The sequence below is a fragment of the Pavona decussata genome, unplaced genomic scaffold, assembly GCF_977016875.1.
Source record: "Pavona decussata unplaced genomic scaffold, jaPavDecu1.1 SCAFFOLD_9, whole genome shotgun sequence".
In the NCBI taxonomy this organism is placed as follows: Eukaryota; Metazoa; Cnidaria; class Anthozoa; order Scleractinia; family Agariciidae; genus Pavona; species Pavona decussata.
Window position 1 is genome coordinate 1,255,001 of NW_028145432.1, and position 12,500 is coordinate 1,267,500.

Here is a 12,500-nt window from a genome sequence, read left to right on the forward strand (position 1 = left end):
GGGAGCTATTAACTTGCTCTCGCAAAAATACCATGTTTACGTAATTCCGACGGCCGTTTCATTTGTAAATGAAAATATTTTCTTCCAAGCAAAAATCGATAATTTATTATGCTACGTGTTTCAAGCTTTACACAGATACCTTAATCGGTTATTAAATTCTCGACAGTATCGATATTCGTATAGAAATTAATTTTTGAACATTTTGTTTCATGGCTGTTTTTTTTTTTTTTTCCATTCGCTCCGCACGGCTCTGATGTGTTTATAAACACATACAAGTTTAAAAGCTCTGACATAATTGTATCAAAAGCCAAAGACTATTTTCCCGTATTCTCCATTTGTTAAAGTTTATTTAGATACTAGAACTATTACTATAGGAGCAGAATTGACACAGTTTTGAATTTTCCAAACATTTTTCCCCGGGTCGCTCAGTTGCTCTTACACCAAAAATATTTTTATGACGTGTAATTCGACGGTCGTTTACAAATCATTTGCAAACGAAAATGTTTTCTTCCAGGCAACAATCGATATTTTTTAAAAACATTTTATGTGTTTCAAGCTTTACACATTTTACCCGTTTCTATACCACCAATATTCGCAGAGAAATTATTTTTTGAACATTTTGTTTTGGAGCCGTGTACATGCAATGCATTTGCGCCGCTCTGCCTTCATGCGCTTGGACTGTATAAACACGCACAAGTCTTTTTTTAAAAACGCTCTGATATTTCGGGGTACAGCCAAGCGTTTAGGTGTTAAAATTTTTGTAAGGTCCAGAATTATTTTAGTAGGAGCGATATTGACTGAGTTATGATTTTTCAAACATTTTCATCCGAGCGCCAAATAAGTCTGGGAACCCTGTGCGGTAGCAACAAGATTTGAGAAAAAACAATCGCTCTGCAATTAAATTTTGAAACATTTCTTTGCCGTCCTCCGCAAAACAACAACGTGAGATGACCTAATTTAAGGGATTTGTGGAGAACATGAGCAAACGACGGTGAATTTTCCTTTCTGTGTTAACTTGAACGCAACTCCTACCAATTTAGGCAACTTGCTAGCTGTTTACTAGTCTAATGCGTTTCTGAGCAACAATCAATGTTGTTTTCTTTATTTCACGAGTTTCAAGCTTTACAAATATACTTCAATCGCTTCGATAGGATAAATATTCGTAGAGAAACTAATTTTTAAACATTTTTTTCGGGGCAGTTTCGTTCGCACCGCACAGCTCTTATTCACTTGTAAACATACTTATAAAAGATCTGTGCCAAGCAACCAAGAGTGATTTCCCCGTGTTCTCCTTTTCTTGACGTTAATTTGGATTTCAGTAGGAGCAATATTGACTGAGTTGTAAATTTTACACATGTAATGAAGAGAGAATATAAGTTTAATTTAGGAGTAAACTAAAAACGATAAAACTTAATGTCAGGCATCAATTTATTGTTCACCTGCGCTGTGAAGCTTCCTACCGCTTGAAAATCCGCGAAAATAGATCGATAAAAATAGCAAACGTTGGATCTAAAGAAGGAACTTACGGAGTAATTTCTTCCACTGAATTTGACCTGCTCCTTCCTCCCATCAAAAGGACACTGTTATGCTTGGTTATCATTCGTTGTTAGAAGAAGTAGCGAGGTGAAAGCACTTGTTCGCCATGACTAATTTCAGTTTCTCAGCTAAACAAATGTCAATCCGATCCAAGTTTTTAGCTTTGACGCAAATGATCAGTTTGCTGTTTCTTGTAAGACACGAAAACTTAACGTTTAGGATTTTTCTTTCTAGCTGCAGCACTTAATTTTCATGTATTTGAGGTACAAACAATTCGGCTTAAACAGTCGAACTCCAAAGAACTTGAAAGAACTCGTCATTTTTGGACACAAAATGAAGAAACCAACGAAATGTAGAACTGGCGTGCTCAGCCAATCAGGAGCGAGTATTTTCGCCGCTCGACCTATCAGGAGTATGTAATATTACGTTGTTGTTGTTATTGTTGATGGACAGTTTTTGCTGCATATGCACTAAAAATATATATATCTGCAGAAAGGATGAGGAAATGGTAACGTTATTAAGTTCATACGCTAAGCAGATCTCTATAAATGCTATGAAAAAAATTGGAGCTCCGCTTTTAGGCTTGGCTAAATATATATATTACACGTGATTTGTATCTGAGACATGTCCCTACCACATGAGACCTGTGTTCGGTCGCCTTTAGTTTAAAATTAATTTTTGTTTTCATTTTCAAATAATAAGTTATATCTTGTATTGATTAGTTGATTGTTTTGTTCAAAGCGCAAACAAATGGCTTTCTTACAAAAAGTGCTTCCTTGCGAGGCGTGTGTTGATATTATATAAGTTCATAAACTCATAAACTTTTCATAATTCTTCAGTCTAAGTAGAAAGTTAGGTCAGTCAAACATCCATTCTTCAAAAGTGTTTAAGAATAATTTGAAACTTATTCTGACTGGTGGAAGTGAAAGTAATCAACGTTCCGCCATTATTCTCGTTCCCGGCATTCATCAACAGCCACCGCACATGACAACAGCCGGCAGGTTTTACAATTCTTTCAATGCGATACGTCTTTTAATATCTAAATTTTTACCTCAAGCGCCATGAATTTCACGATAGAGTTAATACTATTTTCCAAACTGTTTTTTCTGCCTCTTTGAACCACTTCGTCCTTTCATTTTTTTTTTTCAAAGCGAGACAAAAAGTTTGAATACGGTATTTTTCCTTTTCACACAACAGGCCGAACATTAAGTCACGTTTTCGAGTTTTTCCTTTTCCTTGTTTCCAACCAAGTTCTTGAATTTCAAGAAAAAGTTTCGGAAATTGCATAGAAAATTTTTTCAAACTCTTTAGCAGATTTTCGTTGTCTTTTGAAGGTTCCTATGGAGACAGCTATTTCTAAGTGTAGGTATAAGTGTAGGTATCTTGAAGTTTATTAAGCTGAATTACAGCCTATGTCAGCCACTCCCATTTCAGAAATTTTAACCACTCGCAAGACACGGCTAAAACTCTAACAAGGGTCAATAAAGGAGAGAGCTCTTTCGGCTCACATTGCAGGGGTTTCTTGACGCGACATAACCTTCACCGGGGAAGGGGTTGGGGCTCCAATTCTAAAAGTCGCTGTGTGACTGATTCAAATACATTTAGTGGCATGAAACGACTGGACGCCAAGAAACGCCTGAATTGTAGGCAAATCAACTTATGTCAGACAACAATATTGGGTCTCAGATTGAATCACTTGACGTAACATTTCATTGTTTCGTTTCACAAGTCATTGACGCACAACAAGCAGAACGGACGACCGGAAGTGACATCACAGAGGAGGAGCCTCACCCCTATACCATTTCGTTCTTCCTGTTTCCCCATAAACAGACTGTTGACTTGATAGGCGGTAAAGGGAACAAGACGAACAACGCCACGCAGCATGATAAGACAAAACTAAATAGCCCTAAAGGTAATTAACAACAGTGCAAGCCTTTTAAGGCGCCCTATACCCCCCCCCCCTTCCTCCCCCCGGGAACAAGTGGGCTGAATAAATAAGTAACCCCTTTTAAAAAGTATGAACTCTGACATGGTTCAAAGGCACTTTTAATGAGATAGGAATGCTTCACTGTATCGCAAATGTATCAGTTCGAGCCAATGTGTGATTCACAGGAAGAATTAAATCTTTCCAAAGACTACAAGGCAAATCATTCTTTGCAATATTGGCATAGTTGTCAGATTCATACCTTTCATGCTATGTAATACCACTGTAATGAGCACGTCCCCAAGAGGGCGTCTCATTGTCAATTACAAAAATGAATAAGTTAGAAAATTAATGATTATTTATACAAACTCTGCACGATTTACAATGATTATAATATATAATGCTAACTATGGATTCATAATATTATATGAAAGGGCCTTTCTTGATTTGAGCTTAATGGTGCCAACGTTCTTACATAACTTCAAAGATCGTTCTAATCTTTTCCAAAGATCAACTGTTCTATAACAAAACGTTCTTTGTCCAGCACTGCACTCCCGTGTAGTTAATTATCCATAAGCTTAAAGTTGGTATTGTTGGTTTTTCTGAGTGACTATTTTGCACGATTTTTAAACTGATATCACGCTCTCTATCTCAAATTGGGCCAGATTCCAACATTTTTTGAATTTTAACACATCCATAATGAACGATGATACTAAAAACCCCAAAATCGAGCTCCATTCGAAAAATAACTCTCCCCCAATAATGTCATACTTTACGGTGCGTGATTGAGCTACTGTATTATCCAGCGTAGAAACAACGTGTTTTTTTTTTCTTTATTCAGCAATAGCAGAACACGCCTCGTTTGAAGAAAGTCCACCAGAGGATGACACAGAGCTCTCGTACCAGCGTGGCAGTGTATTGCACCCCGCCCACGAAATGTATCCCTTGTGCCATCACTGCCCTAAGAACTCCACATACCAAGAATGTGCTCATAAACGCACGCTAAAGAGATGCGACAATGGTTTATCTAATATCTGCTTTACGAAGAGCACAAAAAGAGGCGACATAGTTCATTATAACATGGGTTGCGCTAATCATAAGCAGTGTCAGAAGGCTAGGGCCTCACCGTGCAAAGGTAATCACATTATATTTGCTTTCTATGATATCATAGATATTTATTGCTCGTAAAAGCACTCCCCACAGGATATGCATTTTTCAGCAACCTAATTGGCTTCCTAACCAAAGTATCACGTGACATACCTTACTTGGAGCCGGCGTTTAGTAAGAAATAGGAAACGGAACAATTTTGGTTTTCCCTCTTTTTCGCGTGATTGTCATTTTTGTCTGTGGTGGAGTGGTTAATTTACCTCTAAAATTACTTCCGATATTTAAGAAGGGAATTTAAAAGACTTTTTACGCATCTAAATCAAAACCGACCCCTAAGTTCACGAAAAACAGACTTCGTAGTCAACGCTAATTAAATTCATGTGACTACTTACTGCAGCAAGACTGTGGGAAAGGGGACCTACACAGTACAACTCGCCCCATGCCTTTAGAGTAAACACGTAGCTTTAGTGCGCAGGTGCAGTCGTCAAATCTTTAAATTCGCTAATTATGTGCAGTAGCTATAGTTGTCTTTTGTTTAAATCCAGGCACGACCCCAGCCACTACGAATTGACCATAGTTTTTCCCCATTTAACTTTCTTCTAAAAAGAAACAAATCCTAATTTCTTCTTTTCATTTCCTTAGCTCACGAGAAGCGATGTTTCACATGCTGTCAATGGAGTGGATGTAATTCAATGTCTCACCATGATGATACCACCGCATTTTCGTTCTGGAATGCCGGTCACGTGACGAAACTTGGATGGGGTGCATTGGGCGTCAGTTTCTTAACTATTATTATGATGCATTTCCTTTAAAGGAAATAACAAGCAATATGTACATAGAATTGGCTGACTCAGTCTTTTAAGACTGAGTCAGCCAATTCATTTGCATTTTAAAAAATGCAAATGAACTTAAGACTTTGTTTGACCGCGCTATCCCTGGACGGCACTTATCACTTATTGCCCGGCGGCCATGTTGAGTCTCGGGGGAATAAAAAGCTTGATTTTCGCATGGCAAACCTCGCCCAGACACGAATTCAGTGCGAGGCTTGCCGTGCAAAAACAAAGCTTTTTATTATTCTTAGAGTCAACATGGCTGCCGTGTGATAAAGGTCTATTCACCTCCAAAACTGCATTGTGTGTCAAACGCTCTGCTACAGTCATACACTGAAAATCCATTCAGATGACATTTCAAACAACCTCTGAGAGACTCAGGCTTAAATACTGTGCTCTGAAAAGAATATCTAAACCACAGTCGTTTTATTGTAATTGCTGTAGAATTGAATTTTTTTTATTAACCTCTCCTTGCGAAGGCGGCTTCCTTAAATAGTGGTGGTTTTCCGACGAAGCTTTTAAATTTATTTTGTTTCCTTTGGGTGTTTTTTTTGGTTTTTCTGATTCGTATAATTTTGGGGTCGTGTAAGTCATCCCATGATTTCTACTAAACTTAAGGACGAGAACTTCGGAAGTTTGAGGGAGGGTTCAATATAGGCATCAAGAATAATTGCGCCGGGTTTGATAGAATATACGAGAGCTATGGAAAACCGCACTATTTCTCCATATTTCATATTTAACGAAGCATTATCATTGTTGACCAGACCTATACGTGAACAAGCGGCCTGTTTGCCGCATATTTACTCGCAGGTAGAGTGGAAAGTGACAAATCTGTCAATCATAATGACGTGTATTTTTAAAAGTACAGGAATGTTCATTTGACATAGGTAAACACTACAAGACAATAAAACTACAAATAAACGCCTCTGCTGTACTTGTGAAATTCGTTTGCGCCACCAAAGGAAATGTCAGGTGACGAAGCTAGGATGGGGTGCATTGAGCGCCAGTTTCGTAACCTTTTTTTCATGTTCATTTCCCTTAAAGGAAGTAACCTTAAAAGCAAAAAGAAAGGTTCACCCCTGTCTCACATGTGATTTTTTAATTACCGACTTTTAAGTCGGCTAGAACAAAAGGCAGAAAATCGTTTTTCATCTAGATGAAATTCTTTGTTCTTAACTATTATTTTGCCCCTTCATAGATAAGGGGATGTTTAGAATTTGTACTGAGTTTTTAATTTTTTTATGGCAATGAAAGTTGGAATCAAATCTATAATTAACGAGCAATGCTGGGAAAAATCAAAAGGACAAAATATAATTTGTAGTAGGGTTCAACCATGGGCCTAGATGACGAAAGGAAAACGGACCAAAATCTAAATATAATCAAGATATTTACCCATAACAACACCAATAAGACAAAAGTAAATGAAACTCCGCATTGATATGCTATAATGCATGAGTCTTGCTTATGATACAAGGCCTTTAGAGAAAGATTTCTCCAAAATAAATAATCTTTTTTACGACTTTTGTTTTAGTATTAAATTAGAATTCCTTTTGAGTGGTGTACTCAGCCGTTCAATTGGAATAACGTGTCACTGGGATAAGGCAACGATTAGAATACTGTACAGTATTTTCTCCATAATTAGTATTGATACGGCACAATGACATTAACTTTTATTTTACGCCAAACCGGTATATTAAAATCTACTAAAAGCAGTCAAGTTACGTTACGAACAATGACTTTCCCATTTACAGTTTAAGGCCAGTAAAGTCAGCTATCAGGAACAGAGAGTCTCAATCGAACATGCCATCCTCTTTCTAAGGTGTCCACAGAAATTATAAAAAGCTTTACGCAATCTTTGACTGAAAATAAAGAAAATAAAAGGATTAAGAGCACTGCTGATATTAGGTAGAATGTAAATAAATGTAATATTTACAAACGGGCGGATTTCAGTTACGCAAGTGGCGCACCAAAACACGGTCATCAAGATGATAAAGAAGGGCAACCAACAGCATATCAGTGCGGTGATGACTATGGCCAAAGTTTTAGCCGCTTTGATTTCTCGAGTCAAGGCGGAGCGCTTGGAAGCAACGTCTCCTTGGACGAGGGAGGGAGACTCAGGTATGATCCTACGGCTTGTTGTCTTCCAGTGTTGGCAAGATATAGAGAAAACATAAGAATAAGATCCCGCTATGATGAGCAAAGGGACGAAAAACCCAACACATGTGGCAAATGTGTAGAATGCAGGATCTGTGGTCTTTCGACAGCCTAAAGGATTGTCGATAGCAAAAGCTGGAAAGACAGGATTTGACCAGTTATGAAGTCCGAGTGAAGCTATGACGACCCCATGAAACCAGATGTAGACAAGCATCAACTGACCGCCACGCTTGGTAATGATTCGATGATATTTCAACGGATATTTGGTCGCAACAAAACGGTCGACTGATATCAGGGCCAAATTAGCGAAACAAGTGCAACGACACGCCAGGTCAACCCATATCAAGAAAATACAGGTTCCCTCAGGCAGACACCAGTTGGTGTTGTGCAAGCTTCGGTGAATGCGCATAGGTAGTGAGAAGAATCCAACAAGGAGGTCCGATGTCGCTAAAGACACGACCAGGTAGTTTGAAAAACGGTGAAGAGTTTGACTGTGATGGATTGAGCAGCAAATGGCAGTGTTTCCAAGCACAGTGGCAACAGTGATGAACAGCAAGAAACATATCTGGGCCAAATACTCTGGCTTGGTATTCTGGTAGCAAATGCTGGGATCATTAACCTGTTCTGAACCCACTTTTGAGGAATTGTCATGCATGATAATCGCGCCACTTGCTCGCAATCAAACGAAACGTCTCAAGCAAACGCTACTGTAAACCTCCAGCCTCGTCAGGTAGATTTCCGATCGTAAACAATTACCCTTTTATCCCTCAAGGAATAGATCTCAATCAAACAACATGTGGTTAAAACACGAAAACGCAGTTTTAAACAGAAATCTGCCCTCAGGCATTAATACTTTTGAAGAGTTTGATCATGATAGAGGTATAATTTCGTTTAGGGTGATAATTGGAATAGGATGACTTAGAAGCCGAACGCTTCAACGCCGAACCGACAAGCTAGTTTTTTTGTTGGTATTTGAGCATGCTATAGATAATTTATCACTTTGAGGGTAACCTGCTTCCAACGGCAAATACGCAAGACAAACAACTTATTGCAATTAAATTTAAAGTCACACGTAGCATGAATTTTTTTTGTTTTGCGGTTTCGCTCTCGAAAAGCGAAGCTAAATTAACTGATAAATCTTTTGGCATCGGCTTTCGTTTTTGAGTGAAAGGGGTTTTTTTTTCACAAAAAGGGGAAATATATCAATTGTACGTTTCGTTATTAAAAACGAATATGTTTAAAACTCTAGTCCGTATTATTGAAACATAATCCCCCGATAAAATACTATTCTGATCAGAACGCGGTCACTCACTTTGATTTAAAATAGTCCAATTTGACAGGCAGGTGCTAGAAAAAATAAGAACGTAAAACTGTTTTGTTCATTACAAATTTGATTGACTTGGGACATAAAACTTTTTTACCTTTTCGTGTATTCAAATGACCAAAATATTGAGCTACGTCAAATAGGAACTTTACCATTGTACGACTATCGCTGGATTATGTTTCCCTTAGATTTAAAAGCTACATAGCTCGTAAGACAGAAACAATTTACTGAATGAATTACGTTGTAAGATTGTAGCTAGGAGCATCATCAACATTAGTGTAATAAAAACGCGTACTTATTTCTGACTTTTATCCCCTCAGATTTATTTATTAATACATTTCTTTTTGTGTTAATTTTTACTTAGTTAATTTTTTTTCGTCTTGGAAAGTTCAATTTTGGATCACTATTGTCTTCTTAATCAAAGAAAGGACTTGTACATACTAAAATGAAAATAAGTTTTTTTTACCGATGTTGCGAAACAAAATTAACAATCATAAGACGGTCTTTGTGCCTGGCCACGTCTTGATTTGAGTAGATATTACTCGTAACTTGGTCAAGAAAGCCTGGATAAGAACAACTGTTTTGGCGCTACAATGCAAATTGATTCTTAGTACTTATCAAGTATTAAGAGGTCGGTGACCCAGGAGAAATCCTCCGTAACAACTGCATAGCTCGTAAGACAGTCGCCCTTCTGACTTGAAAATTAGATTTCGCTCATTTCTTGCGTATAGAGAGACTTTCATCTACTTATACCATAACCACAATCAGCTTGATCGGATCTTTTAAGTATTACGAGTTCCAAGGGATTCAGTTTGCTTCACCCCGGAGAATCACCTGGAGGTTTATGTCAGGCTTAAATTTAGCATAACTTTAAAAATGAATTTAACAAGAACTTACAAGCTCTGTAACAAAGAAACACCACAGTTAGTTATATTACACCTTTTTAATTTATCAAAACGACTTTTAGAACATTGAGTTTAAATCAAGCCAAATAAAAAATAATATTGTAATAAGTCGTTAATATAGATCAGGAAAAGAAGGGGACCAATGACCTTGGAATAAAGATCCTGGCGAGCGCTCCTAGGGAGAAATCTTGATCTCTTGTGTAGTTCTAATTTTTAACGAAGGACTTTTTCAACTCCAACAACTGCGGGAGCCAGGTCAGTTTCTCATTAACAGTCATCCCTAGCAGCTTCCAATGAAGATCGGAGGAATATGATCCGGGGAGCTTCTGGTGATGAACATTGCCTCACCCTTTACCCGGGTGGGGAGTGAACCTATTAATTAGGCACCATTCATATAGTTCGTGGAGTGCCGTATTTAGTTGCGCAATAGCCTTTTTTCCGGTAACACCTGTACAACAAATCGTAGTGTCGTCGGCAAACATGTACACTGATCCAGTTTTGACAGAAGTTGGTAGGTCATTGGTAAACTGGCTAAAAAATTGTTGTTCCCAGGACGGACCCTTGAAGAATTCCGAGTGATACCGGTAACATCCCTGATTTGACCTCATTGACAATTGTAAATCGCTGTCTGTCCTTTTAGGTAACTCTTAATCCCATCCAGGGGTGGACCTGATATGCCGTAGTCTCTTTTCAATTTCAAAACGAGTATATCATGAGAGACACTGTACATGTTGAATGCTTTCTTAAAGTCTATGAATGCGACTGCCAATGCGAGACCTGAGTCGACTGTATTCCTCCAAAATTCAGTGAGGTGTTTAAGCAGTAGTTTTGTAGAATATCCTTGACGGTATGCCCATTGTTTGTCTCTATGGACGTGTCTTACAAGTCTGGCATTTACTACGGATTCTAAAATCTTGCTTGGGACACATAACAATGAGACCGGTCTGTAATTTTCCCTGTCCGTTTCGTCGTCCCTTTTAAACACTGGAGTGAACCTCGCCATTTTCCAGCTAGTGAACACTCTCCTGGTCCTTGTACCGAGTCGATATAGGTCGACTAGTGAGGGGACTATTGCATCACCCGCTACTGAGCTTCAACAGCTTAGGTGGTACGTTATCGGGGCCCATGGATTTCTTTGTTCTCAGAGCTTTTATTTTATCAGCTACCATGGGCCTCGAAATCTAGGCCTCTGTGAGCAGCGGAGCCTCACTTTCATTCGAGTGCATGTTAGTTACTAACTGCTACGATCTTTCTTCTATTTGATCTTTCATCCGCAGTTCAAAATATATGTTCCATATATTTACATTCATTTATTCATCCTTCACGGGTATATTCAGTACAAACTCACGATATGACCAGCTTCAGGTGGCTTGATAGCTCAGTTGGTAGAGCACTGCACCGTCATCACAGAGGACATGGATTCGAATCGCGTTAAAGCCTGATTTTTTTCCCAGGCTTCTTTTCGCAACTGCTTAAATTGTGTACTTACTGTGAGGATCTTTCTTCTATTTGAATAAATGCATTTCACTAAATGCTCGAGGGATTCGGGATCTCAACAAAAAGAAAGCCATTTTTTCGTGGTTTATTGCAAAAACAGAAAGCAGCTGACATAGCCTTTTTGCGAGAGACTTATAGCACGCCCAATGTTGTTGAAAAGTCGAAATGTCAAATTTCACTAATCTTAAAGTTTCCTTCAAAGGAGAGGATCGCTTGGACGCAGGTGCCATTAAAGCAATGTTTTCTTTTAATGCTCTTGATAAGAATATTTGAAGGCTCAGAGTGATCCTTGCCTTCCCATAAAGCACGTTCAACACGAAAGGACTCTTGTTCCATTTTGCTGGAATAATTGTGACCCACTCCATCATACAAAGTGGAGCCAGTTTCAATACTTTCTGTCCAGCAGTTTACGTCTATTTAGCAACTGCAGACCCTCTTTATACCCTTCCAAGGCTGAGGAGAAAATATATTCCACTTGATGCTTAGTCACTAAAGTTTGACAATTGTCAGTTTTTTTTATACCAGTATGAATAGGACATTTTCACTATGGCGTCATTTTACTACAACTAGCAGAATCCTTCTGGTTTTTCTTTTCTCGAATTAGAGCTATTGTTCTTTGCTCTCCACTGGGATTACAAAATTTGCATTTGAAAAGGAAAACGAAATGAATTTTGGTAGTTGTAGTAAAATGACGCCATCATGAAAATGGCCTATTATTAAGCAAAACACGAAAGCTTTGCTCCTTTGGCCTCTACGCACTTCTTCCGTAGAATGTAAAATCACTAAATAAATTGCTCTGCACGTTTTATTTTTTTTCTTCCTATAAAATATATTGTATTTCGTTGTAATAAGTGCGAATAAAATTGAATTGAATTGAATTGAATAGATGCTGGTACTTACTATATATGTTATGGCCTCCAAAACAGTCACTAAAGTTTGACAATTGTCAGTTTTTTTTATACCAGTATGAATTATGTAGCAAAACCTTCATGCCTTTAGGTGCTTTTGGTAGTAATTGCTCTCACCAAAAAAGCGATCGCTAAATCGCTTTTAAGGGTAAAACACAAATGACGCATCTTTCAATTTTCAGCTCTTGACTCGAAATGGGTTTTTGCAGGAAACAAGCAGAATACTAAGCCCGTAGGGGTAGCAACTGAAAGGAAGTATGCGCCATTTTCCCTCCACGCGGCCTCCCTCACAAGATTGTTGTTAAATTTCTTCCA

At 38.3% G+C, this 12,500-nt stretch overlaps 2 protein-coding genes across 5 annotated transcripts in view; both read left to right on the forward strand.

Annotated features, from left to right (window-relative positions):
• LOC146488449 (uncharacterized) overlaps positions 1 to 6,322 on the forward strand; it is a 14,983-nt gene extending 8,661 nt beyond the window's left edge. For 3 of the 4 annotated variants that reach the window (XM_085116227.1, XM_085116236.1, XM_085116229.1), the window contains exons 3-5: positions 3,266 to 3,448; positions 4,302 to 4,595; positions 5,210 to 6,322. In XM_085116227.1, the coding sequence (XP_084972353.1) occupies positions 3,266 to 3,448; positions 4,302 to 4,595; positions 5,210 to 5,379 (647 nt within the window). In that variant the 3' untranslated portion in view covers positions 5,380 to 6,322. The remainder of the gene's footprint in view (positions 1 to 3,265; positions 3,449 to 4,301; positions 4,596 to 5,209) is intronic. The other variant, XM_085116224.1, reaches the window with a different exon arrangement.
• Positions 1 to 12,500, forward strand: part of LOC146488443 (retinal homeobox protein Rax-like) — a 205,067-nt gene that overhangs the window by 35,533 nt on the left and 157,034 nt on the right. The gene's annotated exons all lie outside the window — the stretch shown is intronic.